The following is a 26130-nucleotide window of genomic DNA, read 5'->3' as shown; positions in this document are numbered from 1 at the left end:
ACGGATCACATTGTATGACAGTCCTAAACTCGAGACTGATAATTCTACACAGAAAAGTGACCACATGAAAAAGAGGAATTCATCGCAGAAAAACAACAATTGATAGCAGAAGACACGTTATTTGTACAAAATGATTAAAATTGAAAATTTGATCAGGAGAGGGATTACGACGTCAGTTCTCTTTTCTCCATTCAATCAAAACTCTACCGATAGAGAACGATTCACTATCTCATTGAAAGATGTCGCTGCAACAAAACCAATGTCATCAGAAAAATAATTAATTTTTTACTCAAATAAAATGCCATCATGTAGCACATGACTCTGGAACAGCAATTATTTTTTTGGCGATGAGAGTCTTAAAAAAGGATGTGATGAAACGGCAGCAAACGTTTTTTTCAAACCTATATACACCCAAGCCGACTAAAATCCGTCGAGCAAAGAATTAATTATTTTTCTGATGACATCGGTTTTGTTGCAGCGACATCTTTCAATGAGATAGTGAATCGTTCTCTATCGGTAGAGTTTTGATTGAATAGAGAAAAGAGAACTGATGTCGTAAATCCATCTCCAGCAGTTGTTCCTAAAGAAAGAGCAGCATTTTACTGTTGAAAAATTTGTAGAAAAGAAAATCTTTCCCTATACTGCAATCAGATTCTCTTTTTCTTTCGGAGAAATTTTTGTTTTCCAGCGATCAATTCCTAATTATTTTCTTTTTTTGTGACCTACAGTGTCTTCATCTCTAGAAAACACAATTTTAGATTTATCATAGTTTTAAAAGTCATTTTTTTCATCCCAGACAATTAAGTGCGTCCCAGTCTATGATATTTTATCGGAAAATGTGATTCCGCAAAAGCGTATTTAATTTTTGCTCTAAAATATCATTGATTTTAAAACTGTCCAAGGTGCTTTTTTAGAATTAACCAACTGTAAATGCAAGCCATCTGCAACTAAAAAAATCAGATTTTTTTTTCATACGGAGAAAAATAGTCACAATCACAATCTAATTTTCTTTATTCATTTTCCACATGCGTTACAAATGTTACGATATTCACGTATGTATTATAACGTTGATATCGCCTGTGGGATAAATAACATCGAAGGGATCGTAACTTTTGAAAATTTGACTTCCTTATTTTCTTCCACTAAATTTAAAACGATAAAACAACAACCCTTTAACAGTGTCGGATGATTTTCTAAAGTTAAGATTTTTTTAACAATATTTCCGTTTGGCTTTCACATCCATTGTTTATCCGTTTTATCCGTATCCGAATATCATATGAAATAAAATAATTCAAATTAAAGTCAAAATAATTTCTAACTCTTCATCAACACGTCTTCAATGGTCAAATGTGTATCAAAATTTATCATTCATTACACGATTGTAATGTCTTATGCTAGATCGTACAACTCCTCGACTATATATCATTTACCATAACTGCAACTAAAACGATTTGTATTGTAAAATATGAGCAGAGCAGAGCAAGTACGTAAGTATATACGCAAGAGAGTGTATCAGTTAAATTCCAAATTAGATCTTATAGTTATCTCCGAACAATATAAACATTTACCTATCAAAATCACCATCATCATTTCCCGTGTGCACACGAATGAACGTACGAACATATTATAGACATCCATACAATACGATCTGTTTTTGTTACAAAATTATTTTTTATTTAAAGAATATATAATTATCACGTGCTGTTGCTCCGAAAGAAATTGTACCACAGTACATTTTAAACCATTGAAGCGAATACACACGTTCGCTGGAAGAGACAACTTTAACCATAGAATTATAACGCGAAGCTCTTCGTATAAAAATTCATAGTAAAAATATATTTTTTTGTGTATCTCGTTACGTACGTGTTTCCGTACCACGGATTATTTGTGTTAAATGGTGGTGTTTTAAATGCTTTGACAATATAGTGATTTGTTTGGTGTGGTAAAAATTTTGTTTTTTCTTAAAGAAAGATTTTGTTTTTGAAATTCTAGTGCGGCAAAAATATTAAAAATTTTTGATTCCGGCAACCGATCAAACAATTTCCGATTCATCATTAACTGTTGGTTCAATATTTGATTAAAGAGAAATCTCTTTATTCATTCATTGGAATTCGATTTCTAATTTCGTTTTGACGTAAGATCATGACAAAGTGATTGTTCCAAATTGCCTTATAAGTGAATCGATATATGATCATAAAAACCATAATTTAATAAGCAAGATTGTTTTTGGAGCAATTCATTTAACACATTCATAACCACATAGCTATCTATATTATTCTCTCGTTCACTTGTGAACAGACCAACATTTTTCCGATATATTCTGCATAATAAATGAAAGTAACACTTCCATAGAATGAACTGACCTAAAAACAGCAGAAAAAATCATATTGAATCTTCAAATATTTTGGTTTTGCGATTCTGTTTACAATCATCGTCATTTTTTTCTCGTTTAACTTTTAAATACAAAATTTTTATTTTGCGTTGGTTTTCACTGTCGTCATTCATGAGAAAGCCGGTTCTTCTTCGAAAGAAATATGTTCAGAAAAAAATCTTTCGGTTTTTTTTCGGCAATGGATTATATGACTTTGTGTCCTCTATTAATTGATGAAAGAGCTGCGGATGGTAGACTGTAATTATTTCTGTGGCTGGAAACAAGTTTTCAAACCAAACATTCTTGTTGGTTCTTTTCGAATTAAAGATGTAAAAGTAATGTATGTTTCTATGTTAACGTTTTTTTCATTCAATTTATGTTTAACCGATATTATTGTGGTAACAGACATCGTGTACATTGTACACTGTACAATCACTGAAAAGAGAGAGAGAGAGAGATGTCAATTTTCTCATTAAAAATTAGTGATTATCGTCAAAAATGGGTGACTTTTTTCCGATTATCTACCACACCTCATTCACCTGAATTGAAAAATCATTAACGGAATGCGACTTTCAACCAAGGGAGATTTTCATAGTGTCCACAAAAATGTTTACATGTTTGTTTCCGTCCCGTAACTAATATTCTAACTTAAACTGAATAACTTAAACACTTTAAGATTCGAACGTTCATAGGATTAATATGCACTAGTTTGAAATTCAGACATTTGATGTAGGTTTGACGACACTAGGTGTTTCGATTGTTTTAACTAGATGTTGAGGAAGAAAATCTTTTCGAACTAGAATCAAATCGTTTTACAATTTGGTTGGCTTTCGAAATTTATCTAAAAATGACAACATTTGACTGAATGAGACAAAATCATTTTAGACATCTTTAGTGAAATTCTCCACAAAACCAAAGTAATTTTTTCACTTTTCCGACCATCACACTGTACCATATTGTAAGCTCAGTAGTTTTTATCGTAACAATTACTATCGATGTCTTTAAAAATTTGGGATGGTAAGAATGAGCGTGGTACTAGCAGTCACAGTCAATGGTTTCTTACATATTCTAGAAACGTGACATTGATGGTGTTTACCTTCACAAGGAGTCTTTGACAGTTTTTATTCTGTACTTAGACGGTAGGGGACATGTTTTTCTTTGAAGAGATACTGGAGCTGCATTGACCAGCAGTATGATCAATTTTCGTCTAGGGCCATATAATTCCTCAATTCAACTTAACTCTGAGCTTTATACAAAGTCACATAGTAATGGTACAGCTTTTTTTTTAAGAAGTTTCCACCTATAATTTTGGGTAGGAATCGATCACTTTTAACCCGACACTTCTCTAGAGAAAACCAAGTTTTCATATTTTTCTATCATTAAAACTGACACGTAAAACACGAGAGTGGCGACTTTTCCCCCTTTTGAATGAGCAATGAAGAAATGGTGTCATTTCCCCAGATGCGGTACAGTTAACATGAACATATATGGAATTAGTTTGCAAAAATTTGTGACTTCTGTCTTAAAATATGAAAATGAAGAAAACGGTTCAATGAAACTAATACCTTCCGAAAATTGAAGAATTTCACATTCAAAAGCAGATTTTTTAGACATGCTTGTGCTTGAATATGGTCCAGAAGAAATAATACACATGGAAATGTACAAAAAACTAGATCATTTTGTCTTCTACATTTTTTATAATTAACGCCGTAATTGAGCTGAAAACTTAGAGTGAATATTGATAAGAGTAAACAAACGCAGCTTTGAAATTGCCCAGTTCACGATATTCTCATTAGAATGTTTCTCAAAAGTACCCTCTCTCACCCCCATACACTACTCCTATATCTCCAACAAGAATTTCACGTATTCTTTGTGGCATAATGAGGCGGTGTATGTGCTTACCGGAAGTTTGTTACATAGTCTACTTGTAGACAAAAAAAACTGGTAAAAATAAAGGTTTTTCAGCAACACTCGTTTTAAAATAATTAGGAGTAACAAAATACCAGCAAGCCTATACCGCCTTATTATACCACGAGGAAAACTTTTTTTTATATATATAGGAGGAATTTTCGAAGGCATTGCCAATCCGAGACGAAGCCAAGACCTCGTGTGCGATAATATGCCAGCATACAATTCGTGTTGCATAAAACGTTTACATTCTGAAGAGGACATGCGACACAAAAATGAGCCATCATGGCTTCATTGTAAAATATGATTTAAAAAATGTCTTGGCCAAAATTATGCCACTAGGTGAATAGTCATCAGTTCAATCAAATGATTATCTCTTCTCTACCTAAGGCTGTCTCATAAATAACAAAACGCAAAGTAAAACTAAAGAAGTACAAGTATATCGATCAAAGGTTACTTAAAACATAAGAAATGGCATCCTTACTTTCAATCAAACCATTGTGCCAAATTCATTTTTATCCCCATTGTATCAGTTAATTTTCAGTTTTAGCTCGTTCAGTTCGTTCACAGTTTGCGACGAACGATAATTATTTCAAACACCGAACAAGTATATATTCACACGAGTATGCTCCAATAATCTATCTAATGAATTTTTAAATTTAATTACTCGGTTCTACCTGCACCGTTTTTCACACTTGCCATCGATATCTACATATCACATGACGTCTTTGTGAAGTCTGCCTACAATAAAAAAGAAAAAGAAATTTTTTCGTAAACAGTCAGAATGAAGGTCTCATTATTTCTATTAAATTTCTAATCTTAATTTCTTTCAATGCGGCAGCAACAAGAATCATTGGCCGAGTTATGAAACTAGTAATTGATCAACAAACCGAATTTTCAACAGGCTTAATGAACAGAGACAGGTGCAGTTTGATAAATGCATTTACGCGTTGTGTATATAAAGCCAGGGAAAAATATGTACGCCCAAAATTCTGGTTATCGAAATGTAGAGTAGCTTAATTGGATGCAAACAGTCAAAAATCTAATGTCTAAAAACCGAACATATAATAAATAAAAATTGATCCAATGACAGTTTAACAAGCCTTTCTAAATTTATTAACAATTTCATTTTTACCGACATTTCAGACGTGAGAAAAAAAACCAACAAAAAGCAAATCGAAAATATTAAAACGTGAATTACCATCCATTGAGATAATTGGTGTGGTCGATTTAGTGGACATTACTCATACCAATGTGTCATTCAGAAAGGAAAATTATGTGTAAAATAAGTGATCCTATGTGACAATTAATGGTATAAATAATAACAACAAGTGGTGTGCTACACAGTACACAGCAATTTAATAAAAATAACAAATAAATATTAAAAAAAATCGCGTGTAATGAATTCAAACGAAAAGAACATTGGTCCGCTATAAAGTTAATAAACACTAGCAAATTTCAGCATCAATCCGAAAACACTTAAACAACCATTTTACCGCCGATGCTATAATCACAAAATAGTATTGCATTATACACCAACGAGTTTAAACATCGCAACATGAGGCGAAGAACAGGTCTCTCGTATTTATTTAAAATGGTCAGTAGGACAAACATTGAGCTAAATATTGTGCTAATCGCAATTGTGCTAGTGTTCAATATTGATTCGGTGTGTCCGAGTGATGTAAATAAAAATCTGTCAACCACACCCATACCGCCGAATATTCATTATACAACCGAAATCGTGAATCGGAATTCCAGTGTGCAAAATAGTATCGGCGAAAATGATACGCTATTATTTTCGACAGACAATGAATTATGGGACGGATTGATAAAAGATTGTTTGCGGAAGCCGTCTTTCGCGTGTTTCCAAAAGAATGTCCATAGCTACCTCAACAGTGCTTTAGATTTAGAAGATGTCAATGTGACCAGCAGCTTTAAATTTTTGAAAAATAAGGTCGACCTTTACAAATACACCAAAGAGGCTAATGACCACTTCATGAAAGAAAACGAGATACCGGATGAAGAAGCAAGATCAGGTATAACAATTTTTATTAAATTCTTTTATGTGTATCATCTTGTTTGATTTATTCTTCTTTTTCTCTCTGTTCGTGTTTTACGTTAAATGTATTTTTATATTATACCTATATGGGTTTGATGTTTTGTTGGCTGAGCATATATTATGACGCGCTTGCATATAGATGTAAAAGAAAGCTATTTGTATAACAATTTAATAATATTTTCACGGAAGAAGTGAAAATTAAATCATATTTTGCCGTTTGCCATTTATAATATATAACATAATGTGAGATGGGATGGAGAATCAGCGAAATTGATTTATGCTCGATACATACAACAGACAACGCACGCAATGAAAGACCAAATTTATTCCGTAAACACATTTTTTTTGGAGAATTTCATTGTCATCTTTTCATTTTTGTTTCATCTTTTGTTTAAAGCATATAAATTACGGCTTGGATAGATCTGTTCTCATCACTTTCATTTCGTAATTAACCCACTAAATGATTCTGCATTTCCCGATTCAGATTAGATACCTTTTTGGAATTGGCGTGTGAACCAAATTTAATTGTTGCGAAACGCTTTTAAGAACAATCTCCAACACATAATTATAATCCATTACCGTCGAGTGATTTTGTTGGTGTTGGAATGTAATAAATTCAATGAAATGTGGTCACGTTCTCTGATTCGGGAGTTATTGAGGTTTATAATTGTAATCCACATATTTCCTTTCAAAATCTCAAGAGCTCTATGTTTTGGTATTTCGCACCAAATCACCGGCACGTATCGAACAAAAAGGCATAAAATCTACGACTTCTTTTGTTAAATAGATAGATTTGTAGTTGATTAGAAACGAAATTTACGAATCTGAAAATTGTTTCCTTTTCTTCGAGTGTACAGCGCAACCCAACTAAGTCCTAGTAAGATCAATATATCTACTTATCCGATTGTAGCTGAAAAGTTCCTGACATTTTTTTTAAAAATTCTATAAGGATTTAATTCCAGAAATAGGCCTTGACGGAATGCCAACCATGGCTTGGTGATGCTTAGGCATCTTTCATTAGAACTATGCTAATTGATAGATTGATCAGAAAAACGATGGCATTTCAAAACATCCGAATTCATCAACCGGATTACCGGATGATATTAGGGTTGTATAACGTAGTGGTACATATCAGTCGAACAATAATTTTAATTTCTGAGATCGAAGACTTACATGAAAAGGTCAAGCTACCAATTTATATCACATGCCGCTGCATGGTCGGCTTGTAAATTTTAATGTTGTATGTACATACCACAGGAATTTTATGTGTTACCAAGAATGTGAGAATGTCGTTTTCCATATGATGAACGTCCAATAAATCTATCCATCCGTTGAGTATAATTCCTCTGTTTAGTTTGTCTTGCAAACTGTCGTTGTTCAGATATTTTTTTTGAGTGAAATGCAGCGTATGTGCGTGCAACTCACATTATTTATGTCACAGAAAATGAATCGAAAGAAATGAAATTTATTTGCATTTTCCATTCGTTATACATCCGTTGCATAACCAATGAAATATTGTTCTATTTCTCTTGAAGCTGTCGTTTTCTTATTAGCATTTATGTCTAACACGTTTTCGTTATTCTTTTCAATCGTTGCGAATATACTTTACGTAGTTAATGAAAAGAATCGTGTCGGAGTTATCTACTGTGCAAAAGTATAGCATTTTGATCGATTTCATTCAATTTTTTTTTGCCGATCTCTAAAAATGAAATTTCGGGGGTTCTGTAATGAAACTGTCTATGTGATACTTATGATCGCAGTCACATTTTTTTTTTCTTTAGAATCTATCTTTCGCAATAGTGGCTTTGATTCAAAAATCGTGTCAATATTTTTTACAAAAATATTGATAGTAGAATTATAGAGTGGGCCCGTACCCAACGCTTGAATTTAAGAAAAGACTTTCTGTTCTAGCAGCAGTAAATGAAGCTGATAGTAATATTTGTATATCAAAACAATCTTTAGATTGAGAAAATGTTTATGGAAAGTTCAATAGTTAAGTTTGATAAACCTTTTATCATAAGTTAGGAGCAACGCTTTGTTTATACTGTACGAGGGTTGCCTTTTATATTTCTGGCCTAGGGCAGTTCTAGCTTTTTCCTGTGCTAGTTACTGTGTAAGCAGACAACGTTGGACCTTTGTAGGGCAAACTCCCACAATGACAACAAAAAGTGTCTTTGGTCTAGTCACAGAAGCCCTTTACAGGAGCTACACATTTTGCCCAAAATACCCAATCAAGTGAAGACCTCTGTCAGAAGGGGTCCTGTGACTAGATCGAAGAACATCTCATGGCTCTCATAAATGTAGTTCTTCCTAAAAAGGTCCAACGTTATCTGCTAGCACAGTGACAAGCATATGAAAACACTAGAAGTGCCCTAGGCCAGAAATATAAAAGGCAACCCTCGTATCAGAAATAAGCGCAGGGTCTTTTGTAAAAAATTATATTGAAAATTTTTAAAAATTCCTGAATCTTGGTGTCTGTTTAATCTCATAAAATATCATCCCAATGTAATCGTTTAAGATCAAAACCATAGAAAATAACTAAAAAATCCATAATAACAACGGACGAACCTCAGTCTATTGTCATTTTAGAGGAACTGACAAAACGTGCCCGAAAAACTAGCGAATTTTCGGAAGTTAAAAATAGGCACTGCTAACACGTAAGGTAAGCAGGCGAGAGCGGGTAATTTTTCGGAAATCAATTAGGACCTAGATATGAACTTAAGAGTTGATTTTATATAAAATGACCAATAACTCTCAGCGGAGCAGTGCTGTGCAAATTTATTAGCATCAATTATTAGCATGAGCTGCTTAAGTTTAAACTTGGTGCTTGCTTGGTACTATACTGAGATAAATTATCATCTGTAATTTGCTAACTGTAAACATTTTCGCTCACTCTCCAAAATCCAAGCTTACTTATGAATTAGATGTCGTTCTTCAAATGAGCCCTTTCTGTCACTGTCTACTATTCCGTGATACTATGCATTGAATGCAGACTTTTCATACGTGCAACAGCAGCATGAACAACCTTATTTTCCCCACTCAAAGGCCATGAGAAAATGACGTTTTCCACTCTTGTTTTCCTGATGGAAAAAAAGAAATTTTCTGCCCCGAACTGTCATTTTATTTTTGTTTTGAAAAGATGTGTAACAAATTGATGTGTTTGTATCACTCACGCTCACTCTAGAAAGAAATTCCATCTCGAGCGATTCGCTTTTTTTTAATTTAACATTTTCTTCCATCGGTAAACAAATAACTACTCTTGTAACATTGATTTACAAAGTCAATTTTTTCCGTTTCTCACACACGTTGTTGTTACTTAACCATATCAGACCATATGGTGGTCTGATTAATCGCTAACTATAGTCAAAATATGGACACCAAAAATTCGCCTTTTCAAACAGTTTTTGTAAATTTCTATCTTTTTGGAAAAATACTTTACTTTACTGGTGAGGTAATGTGGCCTTTCCCTCACTAGTGACGACCCTTTCCCTCGCTCGTAAAGTAAAACGCCATACTTTACACGTGAAATAATTTGATATCTCGTATCCAGATGAGTAAAAGTATCCGAGGGCTTCACTGGTATAGTAATGTACTATTACTAAGAATATCGATTGTCCGTCAAAGTATATGTAACTGTTTTCAGGTTAACTGGATTAGTACAATTAAAGTGACACAAAACAACCGGAAAACTTTTTATAAAGGAGGCAGAATGACCAAAGAAAAATGTTTTTGTTGTGCATCAAGTACATTAAGTCAAGCAAATTTTTTGACGTTCCTCGAGGGAACAAGTCGATCTCCAAAATGGTTAATTGACCGACTCGCAATCGATTTATCATACAAATTTGTTGAATACAATCATTCAATTGTTTGATAACTTGAGCTCAATGCGATATAACAGTTAGTCCATTACATTCACATTTTATGTGTTGCATAGTCCAATGCATAATTCTTCAGCGAAAGATTGAAGGCAAAACCGGTAACGGTATCCTCTCCAATCGATATTTCCATATAATCATTTACTATTTGGTCATCGCTCATATTGAAATGCTTAACGAAATGCATATATGCAAAATTAGCAACACTTAAATAATGCAGCATGCGTCATCTTCATAATCTTCATAAACAAAAAAAATGTAAAAAAATGCCGCAGCCGTGCATACCTTAAATAATCGTATACTTCACTTGAATTGTGTGCAACACAAACAAATAAAAAATGAAAACAAGTTAACCTCAATCAATGATCTAGTAAAAGTTTTACAATTTTGTTTTGGAGAAATTCTATTTCAATGTTTTCAAGAATTGCATTGCTCGTTGATTTTATTTTGAAAAGAGAATATTCAATGAGATGTACGCAACATATTTTAAGTATTATAGCAAACGTATTGTATATAATAGGAAAACACTCACTGTTGCAAATTTGTTTTATAAATGAGTTGTTGAAAATCAACATAGCATTGGTATACGATACACCTATTGTTGTTGAATATGTTTAAAGAGATCTGTAGCACTTTTGCATTGGTACACGATGAACTATGTGGTGTAGAGTTGAAATTTTAATGCAGAAAGAGGCCACGCAATACAAAAACTAATTAGCGATCAATCAATTTTTTAAATTTGATTTTAGAATTGGTAATTTTGTCAGAGGGTCGTTGCAGGTCTAGTCTTAGTTTCTGGTTTTAATTATATCACTTCGATATCAAAATATCAAGAAACTCATGATCCTAGCTTTGACATTTGATTTTCGAGAAAGTCTTGAATGGTTCTCAAACAGTCAGCATTTATGAGTCATAAAGGAGGATGACTCATGGAATCTTTATGTAAAGATTTGATTCAGATTTGACTGAAATGTCAGCCCAAATTTCCATAGGATGTAACGCAAGATTCTTGGAAAATAAGGATTTTCAAGACATCCATAATAATAATTCTTAACTTAGTGATGAAAAGAAAAATTTTCGTTGGCTTTTTTGAGAAAACCGTTGTATGCAACTCGGCTAACAGCCTTTGTCGATAAGTGCCTAAAAAAGCATCGCTCGATGGCATAAATTACCCGAGCGTCACAATTTTACGACATATTTTGTAACTCACTACACTTTAATTTCCGGAATGTACTGATGGAGTTATTTCTGTATAGTCATATTTTTTTAGTTTTGTCGTCTATTGTAACACTCAGCATGCAGAAAGCATCGTGTGCACCAGGTTTTGAAATGTTGTTTTTTCAGCACTGGTTCAAATTTTCCTGCGGTCTCGTGTAATAATTAAATATCTAGAGCCTAATAAAGTCCTATGCACTCGATGCCATAAATAACCACTATATCATCGAGTTTCAACAGATATCATTTTTCGCATGAAAAGAATTCTTTGTTGAAATTTTGGTTCTACAAGCCACACAAAATGATTCGGCTGTACTAAGTACGACATTAAAACTATTCTTTTATAAAGTCTAGTAGTCTTTAAAAATGGCCGAGGTTTTCCAATTTACATTGGAGAAAATTTTGAGTGTAACTGTACCCTTTCTCAATAAACAAGACAATGAATATTTTACTTTTCGCCATTGAGTGAAATTGTTTTTTTCGCAACAAGTGACGAAAAATCGGACTTTCCGTTGCCTTTCTCAATTCATTGACGAAAAGTAAAACTTTCGTTGTCTATACCAAAGTTCTGAAAGAACAAGTTAAGACAACCACGAAGACGGATGGCACCAAATTTTATAAACGCACTCACTACAGATAGATAGATAGAAGAAGTGGGTGGAAAATAACCTGCACCTAAGCCTCAGATGGGCCTGTTGAGCTTCCCCACAGTTACTTAAATTCTCTTAGACTTGTTTATGAATTTAAGGATTTCTGTTGGAGCAATACTCCAAATTGATTTGTAATTGATTGTATACGAGCCTAGATGTGATGCTCTTGGTTTGATATACGCTGGACAATGATTGACTGAGGATGGGAATGGTAAATTAGGCCGACGACGTATTGGTAGGAAGTGTAAAGAGAGGCCTAAAGATAGTACTGGGGTATACTTAGAAGAGGATGATGTAGATAGAGTATCATGTGATGTGTGCGGATTTTTGGCTAAAAATAGTCGTGGTCTGAGCATTCACATGAGGGTGCATAAGCGTGTTAGTGTTGAGGATGTGGTTTGCTCTGTCCCTGTAGATAGTGAAAGTGGTTGTGCTGACTCTTCTGTGAAAACTGATATTTCGACGGTTTTGCAAGAGTTTGGATTGCTGCTTAATCAGTGTAGGTTATCGGTTCCTTTGACACGTGTGATACAAAAGTCTGTTAGAACTGTTGTATGTCAGGAACTAACTAGGGTGATTCAGGATTTAGTGATGAAGAATGACGTTGATTCTTGGATGAGGTTGATTGCGTTTCCGTTTATTGTTCTGGGTAGTAAGTCTAAGGGAACTGATGGGGTTAATGTGATTAGGTCTAATCTGAAGGTTTTCAAAGATTGTGTCAATGTTAATGATACGTTGAATAATGTTTTGGAAACTAAAGGGAATTCCTTTAGGATCAAGGAATCTGTGGATAAAGATAGTGTTGTTGTTAAGGCGGCTACTAGAAAAGTTAGCGAGGGAGATATTAGTGGTGCGATTAGAGTTTTATGCTCTAACGAGTCTGTGGCTCCTCAGACGATTGAGACGGCAGTGAAGTTACGGGCTAAGCACCCTGAGGATACGGGTGGGATTTTTGAAGAAGTGAAAGTGGATATTGATTTAGGTTTGACGACGGTAGATGAGGTTATTAAGGCTATTAGAAGCTTTCCTTTGAGTTCGTCAGGAGGTGTTGGTGGGTTGCGGCCGAGGCATTTAAAAGATCTTATATCTTTTACTTGTGGCGATTCGGCGAGTCGTCTGCTTAAAGCTGTTTCTTCTTTGATGGATGTGATTAGGTCGGGTAAGGTAGAAAAATATGTTGCGAAAATTTTTTTTGGTGCTTCTTTGACTGCCCTCAATAAGGGAGAAGCAGATGTAAGACCAATAGCGGTTGGTCTTGTTTGGAGGCGTATGGCGGGAAAGATATCGAATTTTAAGGTTAGGGAATCTTTGGTTGAGAAGCTGAAACCAATTCAGTTTGGTTACGGTATTCAGGGAGGAGCGGAGGCTTTAGTTCATTCAGTGCGTAAGTTTTGTAAAGCTGATCATGATAGGCCGATGGCTCTTGTTAAGCTTGATTTTGAGAATGCGTTCAATATGCTGTTTAGGAAGTTTATGTTAGGTGAAGTGCGGGATGTTTGCCCTGAGCTGTTTCCTTTGCTGCAACAAGCGTATAGGCTCGTGTCGAATCTGTACTTTGTTGGTGATCCTCTATTGTCTCAGAGAGGATTTCAGCAGGGAGATCCGTTAGGTCCGCCAGGTTTTTGTATAGGTATCATGAAGATGACGCATGCTCTTTTGTCTCGGTTTAATGGTTGGTATTTGGATGACGGTACTATAGGTGATGAGTTGTCTGTAGTGTTAGATGATATTCAGAGAGTTTTGTCTTTTTGTGAGGTGTCAGGTTTGCGGCTTAATGCTAAGAAGTGCGAGGTTTTCTTTATCAATGCGACTGATGATGAAGAAGCTCGTATGTATGCTGAGATATCAGCTTTGTTGCCGGGCATTAAGAAGGTGGATGAGTCTACCCTTGAGTTGTTAGGCTCGCCGGTGTTTGAGACAGGTTTAGAGAGGATGTTTTCGTCTAAGGTTGAATCAATCAAATTGATGTGTGATCGATTAAAGTTGATGGACGTACATCCTGCTTTGTGTGTTTTTAGGAAATCTTTGAGCAGTTGTAGGTTCAGTTATTTGATGCGCGCTTCTAGAGCTTACTTGCTTCCGGATAAGCTGAGGTCTGTTGACGAAGTTTTTAGGTCAGCTTTGGAGTCGATTACTAATAATAGGGTAGAAGGCCTTTCTTGGGATCAAGCGTCGCTTCCATTGTCTTTCGGAGGTATGGGTATTAGAAAAGTTGAGGATTTAGCAATACCGGCCTACTTGTCGTCAGTCTTTTCTTCATCAGATTTGTGTGGCGTGATTCTTCAAAGATTTGATTTACGAGTAATTGATGAACAGATTGTACAATTAATTAATGAAATTCCTCAAGAATTCGTTCCAGAAAACGATACTCTTAAAAAGGAACAAAAGAATTGGGACATCCCGAAGATCAAAAATCAATTTAATGAATTGTTTGAAAATGGTGACCTGAAAACTCGTGCCAGACTACTTGCATCATCGACTAAAGAATCTTCAAAGTGGTTGCAAGTGATCCCATCGAGTCAATTAGGATTACTACTGGATAACAATTCTGCTAGAATTGCTGTTGGTCTTCGATTAGGCACTCAAATATGTGAGGAACATAAATGTCTTTGCGGTAAAACAGTCGAAAAAGATGGATTGCATGGTTTATCTTGTGTGAAATGCGCAGAAGGAAAATACGTTAGACATGATATTATGAATAACATATTCGCTTATGCTTTCTCTAGTGCAGGTGTTCCAAATATAGTACAGCCTCCAGGTATTTCAAGAGATGATGGTAAAAGACCTGACGGTATGACTTTGATACCATGGAGTCATGGAAGATCACTCTTGTGGGATGTTACCGTCCGGGATACCATGGCTGCATCATATATTAATGATTCATCAAAGAAAGCACGGTCCATTGCTGAAAAAGCAGAGAGACATAAGCATAACCATTACGTTTCTTTGAAACAAAACTATTTGCTAACCCCACTTGCTTTCGAGACTTTAGGTTGCATGGGCCCGGAAACGAAGAAATTTATTGATAAATTGGGCTCTTTAATGAAAAAGGCAACGGGTGAGGTAAAATCAAAAGAATACCTTCTGCAAAGAATTTCCATCGCAATTCAACGTGGTAACGCTGCTTGTATTTTGGGAACATTAGGGAAGAAGAAGATCGATGATATTTATTTACTGTAGTTTTTAATTTTTGAGAAAAGATCGATGTTTTACCGGCTGCGCCATAATTGTGAGCAGTCTTTTTTGTCGCATTTAAAATAAATATACTTGCAATAAAAAAAAAAAAAAAAATGACAGATGAAGTGTTCTGTTTTTTCAATATCACATATCACAGTACGGGTCAGTCGATATACCTATCGTGTGAAGATGTTTTTTCAAAGTATTATGACCTGTTAGAACGCTTGTTAGTCTTTTTATATTAGTTCTGTTGAGCGATAAGAGATACTTACCGTTTTTGTTGTTTATTTTGATTGAGTTTCTGGCTTGTCGCGCAGTGTTCAAAGAATTCCAATAATTCTTGAATTTTTTAGCTTTCCAGTTCGACGTTATTCGTTCTAGAGTAGAAAGTGATACTGCGGTCTCTGGTTCGGGACCGGTGAAATGAGTGCTTGAAGCTAGTCTTGCTAGTTCATCTGCTTTTTCGTTACCGGTAATTCATGAGTGACCAGGGACCCAAGTAAGTAAGACTTGAATGGATTCCGACTACTCACTACAGATATTTTGAGAAATGAACTTGAAGATATTTTATTGGAAAATTCAGAACTTTGTTTTTGTTAAGTTGCATTTTTCATATAAACTTCGCAGCCGTTGATGCAATTTGTAGGTCGCCGCCTTCGTGATCAACTCAAGGTTGTCTTAACCTGTTCTTTCAGAACCTTGGTCTCTACTGAGGAAAACACATACAACGATTAATGCTACGCGTAACATTCTACACATCTAATGCCTAATGAATCATTAAATATTCGGCTGCATAAATAACTGTTTCTTCCTTGATAAAATTCATTTAATTTTCGAATCGGTGACAGTATTAAGATTAGGCCTCAAGGGATGGTTTATCTTTGGACTCCCTAGTATTCACTGTTGCTTTATATTTAGCCCTACAATAAACACATAATAAACCCAATTTTTAATCCGAATCAACAAATTGTTCATTCTTTTATTAACCGCAAAAATATCAAATGAAAAAAAAAACGAATTTATTATTCAATATTGCACTGTACTTTCTCAATTAGTGGCGCGTGGTTTTTATTTCCACATCGAATCGAGTCATAACAAATTCGAACAAATCACGAGAAACCACAAACCAATTTATTTAAAACACTATAAAAAAGCAAAACAAGAAATCGTCGGTGTGTTTAAAATGGGATGAACGACTTAACATACGATTCAAATGATTTTTTTTAATGAGTACGTTTGTAAGTCATTTCCATATTGAACCATTAATTCAACCGCACAAAGACTATAATAGTGTGCTATAGATTTAGAATTCGTTTGTTCGCTAAAAGCATACAGTCAAAAGATTGAATAGAACGACAATTTGCTTCCTAACAATTAAGAGAACAATGATTTGTTTATCACCAGGTATAGTTACAAGATTACCTAACTTGTCTCTCGGTTTGTCTAGTCGTTTGACTGATTGTGTGAAAGGTCACGGTATTTTGTATGATGTAGTTGATATTTCCGTAAATAAGCTCGAAGCTGTAGTTGTAGCATCGAATAAATCATTTATAATTCGATTCATTAAATTTATTTCAGCAACACCAATCGAAGAGGTGACTGACGCCTTATCAGGAAAGGGCGTTCAATTTCTGATGACACATGACATCGAACTTAACATGCCCAGCATTTTATTCGACAGTTCAACACTTCGAATCTCTCCACGATCCTTCGAAGGAAATGGAGCTTTAGTAAAGATAGAACTAATACCCAACGAAGCACGTAGTGTTAAAGCGACCGGTAGAATTTTCTTAAAGAAAATAAGTAAGTGCAGCTCGCCCGTTCCGACATTACACACTTGATTTGTAACATTCTTTCTACAATTTAAAATTTGCAGAAAAATTCTTCCGAAACAAGCTTCTGTTATCGTTTTTGGCCATCGTTTTAGTGATAAAATTAATTAAAATAAAAGTTTTATGGATTTTACCGTTGATCGTTGGTGTAACAACAGCCAAAAAATTGGTTTTGAAATTTGTGCTATTTCTGTTCCCAGCGCTCGCAAACATATTCAAATTATGTTCGTATTATCATAAAAACTATCATGACACTAAATTTCATCACCATCAGCATCACATCAGTCACCTACATACGGTTAGTACAATTTTTATTAACAAACAGGGCAATGGACTCATCATATGTAACGAGAAAAAAAATTATTTCTTCGAAAATGCTATCGCCTCAGGTGGTGCCACCTTGGTACAATGAACCACATCACGATCATCATCATGACCATCATGACCACCACGGCCCGGAATTGATTTACACAAGTCCACCGAAAGGTCATCCGTCCGAATATTTACATGGGACATCAATAAACACAAATTATGGACATGACTGGGAACCGTCCGGTCCAGGCCTAGGGTCAGAGTGAGCAAATTCTTTTTTTTTGTTATGAAATGTTAAATGTGTTTTTGTTGTTAGAAAAGTAAAATGTTTGCGAATTGAACTATGTGCACAATTTGTTGTTTTTTTTTGTTGAGTAGAGAAAAATGTTTTCTGTTATTTTTTGCAAGCATATTTACAAGCGAATCATTATTGTGCTTTGTAGTGTTAAATATGTTAAATTGTATGTTTTACATTGTTTACAATTATTTTATCTCACAGGTATATTAGTGATGTTCATAGAAATGCACAAGTTCATACCTTTAAGCCCAAATTAGATGATGTAAATGAAATAAATTCGTGGGGTCTAGGTACAACAATGCCATCTTCTGCTAGTCATAGCAACAATAATAATCCTTTAATAAGGGATGCACCGATGCGGTAAGTGATATATTATGTGATTGAATTTCAAATATTTTTTATTTAGACCGACAGGAATGGCGGCGTTCTATTGCGATTTTAGAGGCCATAAATGTTTGGGCTTTATGACCACGACATATTTTCTAAAAAACGGTTTCTCAAAATTATTATTTTATTTAGAAGATTGTCCAATTGTACGAATATATGAAAACGTTTTCTTGAAAATAGTCGCTGTTGAAAATTTATTTCGAATGTAAAGCAAAATTTTGTATATCGATTGTATAAAGGACAGGGTTTAATTTCTGGAATTTTGAGTCTGAAAAATTGTGGAAAAAATTCGAATTCGTTCAATTCCAAAAATTGCACGGTTTCAGAATTGATAATATCAAAACAAAAATGAAAATAAAACATTGGGAAATTAAACTGAGGTGGAGTCAAGGTCAGCCACGTATTCATCAGCCCAACAATTCTAAATATTCAACTCAATTTTCATTCGAAATTCCAATATTTCCATTTCATTCCAAAAATTCCACAAAAAATTCCCCTCGATTTTTTAGGAATTTTTTTGCAATTTTCAGAATTAAAATCCAAAAAAAAGTCCTGAAATAATACGGAGGATTTTTAAAGGAAATTTGCTAATTCTCAGCTCTTTTATCAATTCTCTTGCTTTTATCAAATACATTACATTTCAATGTAAAATGATAGATTTTCGTATGAACAATTCGTTTTATTTGTTTTCATCATACAACACAGTAGCACCGATCAATGATCAACAAATTCACTGACCGGAAGCATGTTATGGTACATTAGATCTTATCTGTCGAAGAAAAGTGATAGAAGTCAGGTTTTGAGAGTGAAATTTGTTCACTCGCCTCATAGAAATTTGTTTAATGATGTGAAAGAAAGTGGATTTTTTTAATATCATAATGCACAGTACTTAACCTTTAAACGACAATTTACAAATTGATAATCACAATGTGGTTGATTGACCGGAGCTTTATTATTATTTCATTTTCTAAAAAAAAGTGTTTTATCGCGCTCGGAGATCATTGATTCAACAGTGTAATGCTGTAAAACTCTGACAATAATAGACTATTATTAATCGTATATTCCATTCTTACCTACCTTTTTAGATTTTATTTTTATTTTGATATGGTGTTGTTGCACCAAAAGATGAAAACCGTACCTTTCTTTCGCCGTCATTGCAAACCGAATAGTTCCTACTTTATGGAAATCATGTTTTTGACCCACATTTTTGAGGATGTGAATTTCAGTCTCAACAAGGGTTTCATTCTAAGTGAGGGTTTCTTTACATTAAGAAAATTTTGTTTTCATTCCATATTGACCCATTCCATATCGGATCCGATAACGCAAACTCTTGGGATTTTTAAAGATAATACAGAAACAGTACTGAACCGAACCTGCTAGAAATTATTTGTTATCGACAACAACGACTCAATGAGGGCCTTGAATCTTGGCAAAATGTTTGTATATAATATTGAAGTAAAAGATTTGATATCAAACGTTAGGTCATGTTTTCAACAAAAGACGTAACAGATTCAATGATTGTGTTGAGACACGCTTCTGCAAATCGATAATAACATATGAATCGAGCGCTTTACCGACCGGACCACGGTAACTGAACTCAATTACGGAATCGAATTCCGTGTTGGCTAGTAAATCAAAAGTAATTTCATTTCAATTTTTTTATTGAAAGGACGGTGTTGCCAGACAGCTCAAATTTTCGTCACGACAAGCCTCGCAATAAATTTTTTATTTTTAGATTTTTTAAGTCCTTATGCTAGGCTCACTCTCGTAGGGACTCTGTCAAAAGTCAAACAAAAAATTCGTCGAACAAATGTTTTCCGTAATGGGTAGTTTAATTTTGGACATTTGTTTCTAACCGTGGCCATATGAGGGGACTGATATGCATGTGAGTTCTCGGCTTTCGTCAGTCAATTGTAAATATAAACGAACATTTTCTTTTTCCTTGTTCATTGAATCGAAAGCTTTTATTTTCCACACATCTTCAAGTATATTCTAGTGAGTGAACAATTAATTTCTATAAATTATGTACGATTCTATAGAATGTCTTACTAACATTTTTTTTGCTTAGCCGTGGCCTGTTTCCAATTAATAAGTCGATCAGTCACACCACCTTGCACACCATTTCGATTGTCTCTTTTTCCATTAAATGTCAGTCTAAATTTTAATTTATGTTGCAGGACTTACAAAGCCGATCAAATTGGTCAGTACAATAGTCCAGTATACACCCCGGTAAAAGTAGCGCCGAAGAATGCTCCAGTGCAGTACAACGCAATTCAAATTGATAAGTTGGTAAGTAGATTGAAATCACTTTGAATATTCTAAATTGGTAAATCATGGGTAAATCTCAATGACTAGTTGCACATAAGACAGAACGAAGTGCCCGAAAAGACGGTGGTAATGAAAATTCAAATTGGGTGCTGGTATCAATTAGAGCGTCTTAAAATAGATTTGCAAAATTAAATTACGCAGGACCCACGACTACTAAATCTACACACTGTCTAGTACCAGGGCCTATTCCTGGAAAGTTGATTTGCTAAAATTGATAATTGTATGCAGTCCCACAGTTTAGCAAAAGTGGTTCATTTTAGTCATTAAAATGTCCAACGGTTCAATCAAATTGATTTCGTTGGGGTTTTCACAACTAAAATTCTAATTGATGTCATATGTATGTCTACAGACCAACAATTTTATCGCGCGGTTTCATTTTTATTTAAAAAAAAATCTTTGGTCAGTCGGGTCGTAAATGTATATTTTTAATGTGTTTTGTACAATAACGTCCTAACGGAATATTTCACAAAGCCACAAAGAGGAGGTGCCCGTTTTTATGTTTCTCTCATTTTTTTTGTTTGGAAGAAGTAACACTTCTCCGATTCAATTCGATTTCGATAATCAAAGCTTCTAAAAACATTTAGTGTAAATTCGCTATATAATATCGTAAGGCATTTTCAGCCTGCACCTGTCAGTGCCTGTGTGTGAGAAGTAAAAGAAATGAACTAAACAGAAATCGTTACATTCCAATGTCGGTTAAATCAATAAAACTATGCAAATTACACACAGCCTGATGTCTTGGATATACAAATGATTATTAAAAACTATTTGAGGCATTCATAAAATGTAAACGTATTACGTGGTTTGGTTATGCCTACACCGAAGCACGTACTTTTTTTGTGTATGAATACGTACAATTTGTCTGTACCTTATAAGCTCTACTGACCCATTTCAATTGAACAAGAAAAATACAAAAAGAATTATCAACAACTTGTAACATTCAAAGACAACGATAACCACATTAATGCAACCAATCATAATCCAAATCCATATTTTATATATTATTAAAAAGCGAAACAAAAAAAATGAGAAGAAAGAAACGAGCCAAACAGCAAAATGCTCGACTTGTGATGTGACTATTATATTGAAATGATAGCTTTTTGATGCACAGTCTATAATGTTTATTAATATTATACTCTCAACTTACAAACGATAGCGTTACGTGCATGTCGGAAATGCTAATAAAGCTTTCCGGTTATAAATAATGTGCGTAAGAACTTGATTGAAGTTTTCGTTTTTCTTTTCTTTTCTTCTGGTTTTGCTTTGTTGTTTAAAATGCATTTTTGATTTATAGATCAACTCTTTCTTTTATTCTATTGTTTAAAATTTACTTTTATGTTCATGTCTCAATCGTATAAAGACATTTAAGCACAAAAGTTTATTTGTAGTCAAAATATATGTGAAAATTATTACAAAAAAAAAATATTTTTAATTCTGAAAAAAATTTAATTTTTCTTTTCATTTCATGTTTGCTTTTAAATGTTTAAAAGATTATTTTCGAGCGATCACTATTATTATTCATCATATGATTCATGAATGGAAGAGAGAAAAACAAACTTGATTAGCAATAAATATAAATTTCAAAAAAAAAGAATTTTTGCTTTCTTTCATAAAACGCACAAGTTTTTTTTTTCATTACAAAAACAAAATTTAATTCGTTCCAAGTGTGTTATTGTGTCGATGATCGTATAAAAAATTTTGACATTACAATGGATTCCATATTGGCCCCGAATGACATGAATATTTAATTCAATTTTAACATTTTGTTAACACCTCGCTATATGGTCAAGGTTGTAACAATATAATCGTTATGCTTTTACCGAACGTACGTATACCATTTCTCTATGATTTCTAATAAAAGAAACACGCATCATATTCGTTGTATACGAACGAAATATTATTTCACTTCTATGGATGGATATTATACATTTCACTTTGCATACAAATTTTACGAGTCCATTCATTTTATTGCCCTGTGACGCCAATTGTAGTCTTCAAAACCGCGGCCTTAATTGCTGACCACGAACGTTTACATGATGAAAACAATACGTTTAGTTTCGAATTTCCGTTTCTGGTGATTGTGAGACGACAGCTAAGACGTTTCATATCCTTATTGTGCATGCCATTTCTTCAGAGTGCCCATATTTGTCTGACTCATTGATTGTTATATCTGTGTAATCTAATTTTACCTTTATGTTCGCAATTGTTCGTATTTTTCCAATAATCGGCAAATAATCTGTCGCGGTCAGAGATGTTTTATTATCGATTTTAATTCTATGGAGTACAAGGCTGGCATTTGTAGTTTTCTGAATATGTTGCGATGGTATTTAAAGCAGATGGTGGCACACTTCTTAAATTTTAGTCCAAAAAGTTCGTCACACCTCAATTGTTTTACTTACTTCGTTCGGGCTACCACTTCGTCCACAACAGATACGTAAATAACTATTTTTCTTCGGAATATTCATGGAAAGTAAAGAGAAAATCGGTGTAAATATTGAGTTCGTTGAATTTATCAATTCATTTGTTCATCCACTGATTATCTCGAAATTCAAATTTCTAAGCGTACGTTTGGCATGAATTAGGAGTGGATGAAGGATAAGTAGTATACGCACGTGCTTGGAACTAAAGGGCTCCTATAACACAATACATGACAAAATGCAACACACAATTACGTTAGGTTTTCTCAATAATCTCATGGGAATAGTTATTTATACAACTCGTTGATAAATGCTTTTTTAGGCACTAGATGTTTAGAGTTTGACTGGCCGAGTGTGACAATACACATCGTGTGCTTAAAACTATTTATCAACGAGTTGTATACAACGTTTTCCGCAATAAAGGCAATGGAAAGTCCTACTTTTCGTCACTTGTTGCGAAAATGAGTTTTAACGCTCTTGTATGATTAGATATAAGCGCCGGTCAAAATGTAATCATTTTTAAGCAAAGTTGTATTCAATGGCCCTCTCAATAGAACAAACTGACAAATTAAAATGAAAAATGATATTTAAATGTGTGTGTGACAGCTTCGTGTACAGACAGTTAAAAGGGTCTCATAATGTCAAAAGTAAAGGGACTCTTAATGTCAAAAGTAAAGGGACTCATAACGTCAAAAGCAAAGCAAAGTTTACGTTTTCGTGTTAGTAGTGTGTGTGTGATATAATTTTTCAATGAATTTCGGGTCATAATTCCTCTAGGTAGTCTACCTCTATGGTTGTACTAGCCGTCGCACATATATTTATGTAATGAAGTAACGACACATTTTCCCGATGTGCAGTCAGTAAAATTTGGAATAAATAAATTTGTGAGGAAAACTACTCGATACGTACGTACAATCATGTTGGATGATAAATCAAGCAACAAATCTGAGCAGAACTAAATCTGAACAAAATGCCGAACTGTTTATATTTTAAAGTCTTTTTTCTTTTCGCTTATGGTTCGCTACATGCAACCTTCTCAGATTTGTTGTCCCTTTGTAACTGTTGCGATGGCCGTGAAATTAAAAAAAAATCAAAAAATTATGAAATGCATTGCATTTGTATCTTAGATCGAAACATTCCCAGAAACCATGTTGAGGTAAAATATTAGTATATTACTCAGGATCTTACAATGATTATTGTCTCTTACCAGACCTGATAAAATAGCTGAGCCATCGGTATAAGATAATTCTGATAATTCGTTTCAATATTCAATACATGACGGTTAATTTAGTCATGAAAAGTTTATTTCCAAACATTCTGATAAACAATTTAACATCTCATCTGCTCACGAGAGAAGATTTTTTTTTTATTCTTGATTGTTAACCCACATTTTGGTTCAGCGTTAATTTAATTGCAAATTCTTTCTCTTGAATTCCTTTTTTTTAATTTCACCTGAACATTTACTGAATGATCACAATGACCGTTGACCAGCACAATTCACTTACATATCATTCACAATTTCTTCCATGTTCTCTCGTTAAAAAGTAGCAAATCGAGATCGGCAAAAAATAACATGCAAAGAAATATACCTACAAAAAAAAAACAACAGTTTCAAGTCATTGCTGTTCAATGATTGTTGTATTCATTTTTACCACATTCATTGATCACGTTGTATACACGATCGTTTGTGTCTTATTTTAAATTATGATTTTGATTGGCATGGAAAGCCCCAAAATTGATCTTTCATGAAGAGAAACCGATGAAATGCCCAAATTTAAATGACCTATCCTCCAATCAAAACGTTAATCACATGTCGTTTATGATTTTAGGCGCATGAAGCACAGAGACTACAAGCACAACAAAAAGAAGCAATGAGAATTCAAGCCGAACAGAAGTTAGTGGCTCAACAACAGAAAATACTGCAACAACAACCATTCGTTCAGGACACTACTAGTGTAAGTGTTTTTATACTTTACTGATATAATCGATTGATGATCTTCATTTTACGCTTTTCTATTGCAGAGTGTCTCCGCTTATGTGGATCCATTTTACTCTCCGATTTTGGCTAAGATCGACAAAATTTTCTTACAATTAAATATAATTGAGGAGCCATGCAGAGAACGACTTGTCTGCAGTATGTACAAGAATCCAGCCAAATATAGTCCGCACAGCAATTTCATATCGGCTGAATTGAGTCGGTAAGAACAGTTTTTTCGTGTTAACAGTTAACAGTTGGAACGATGTTTATAAAAATTAGAACAAATTTAGCTCGAAGGGCTGTCGTGTGTATTGGATTAAATCGACTTAAACGAACGTGTGGATAGTAAACTACCATCGAAATGCGAAATCCTTTTTTTGTCACAGAGACAATGAATTTCTTGCTGTATAGATGTCAATTCTATTGTAACCGTTATCGTACACCGGTGGTCGAAAATTCAAAACATATTTTCTGCTTGCAGTGGACGTCACTGAAATTTAGATAGGAATTTGCTTCAGCTGTTTCTCAGCTGGTCGACTCATACAAACGTAATTGCTGTTGTGATTAGGTGAGTGGATCAGCTGAAACAAATTCATATCTTAATTACAGTGACCTCCACTGTATATTTTGTGTTCACTATGGAGTCTCAACACTTCATATGCCGTCCGATTAACATTGTTCTTAATCTTAATGTTCTATTTGTTAAATTCAAAGCAAATTCAATTTCTAAGTTTACACATTATGCCATCTTAAGATCAGCAATACCAAAGCCATATTTGTACAAGTTTTTGTTATGTTGACGCATTAAATAACTTTAAAAAATTAATTTAAAAAATAATGTTACAGCGACACATCTGAACTACGACGTCCGGATTCCACAAATCCAGCGGTCATTCGCTTTTATCGATACGTTCAAGCAGCTAGAGATGGCCAAGACCAGAAGGATTGCCAGGAATTTTTCAAATTGTGTCAGATTCGAATGGAGTAAATGGAGCATTAGTTAACACGTTTACCAGAGAGTGGATAACAGATGGTGTCCCCTGCGGGCGGAAATAACGCCATGTGTTATCATCTCTCTGCAAGTTTATGTATTGTAGTTGTTAAGAGAGATATAGTGTGCGAAAGAGAGAAAGATAAAGGGCGCGAGAGAGGAAGAAATTTAATTTATTTAATTTATTTTGCATTGGAATGTGTATGATGTATGTGAACGGTTGACTTTATTTATTTATTTATTTTATTTTTTAAAGAAATTTTGTTTATTGAACAATTTAAACATAGAAATGTAGTTTCAGAGTCATTGATCAATAAAATAATTGTAATGGG

At 34.1% G+C, this 26130-nt stretch overlaps 1 protein-coding gene across 3 annotated transcripts; it reads left to right on the top strand.

Moving 5' to 3' along the window:
* Positions 1–1740: 1740 nt before the first annotated feature.
* LOC119068811 lies at positions 1741–26130 on the top strand. 3 transcript variants are annotated; one of them, XM_037172586.1, is made up of 10 exons: positions 1741–1937; positions 5426–6315; positions 16834–17058; positions 17132–17385; positions 17477–17655; positions 17899–18057; positions 20262–20373; positions 24659–24784; positions 24852–25027; positions 25654–26130. In XM_037172586.1, the coding sequence occupies exons 2-10, from the start codon at positions 5838–5840 to the stop codon at positions 25793–25795; spliced, it is 1851 nt and encodes a 616-aa protein (XP_037028481.1). In that variant the 5' UTR covers positions 1741–1937; positions 5426–5837; the 3' UTR covers positions 25796–26130. The 3 variants fall into 3 exon arrangements, with proteins under 3 accessions (XP_037028481.1, XP_037028479.1, XP_037028480.1); XM_037172584.1 differs by having other exon boundaries at positions 17477–17661; XM_037172585.1 differs by having other exon boundaries at positions 1741–1942; positions 17477–17661.

The sequence above is a fragment of the Bradysia coprophila genome (genome assembly GCF_014529535.1).
Source record: "Bradysia coprophila strain Holo2 chromosome X unlocalized genomic scaffold, BU_Bcop_v1 contig_20, whole genome shotgun sequence".
NCBI classification, from domain to species: domain Eukaryota; kingdom Metazoa; phylum Arthropoda; class Insecta; order Diptera; family Sciaridae; genus Bradysia; species Bradysia coprophila.
Note: the sequence above shows the minus strand (reverse complement) of the source record. Positions and strands in the feature narration are given on the sequence as shown.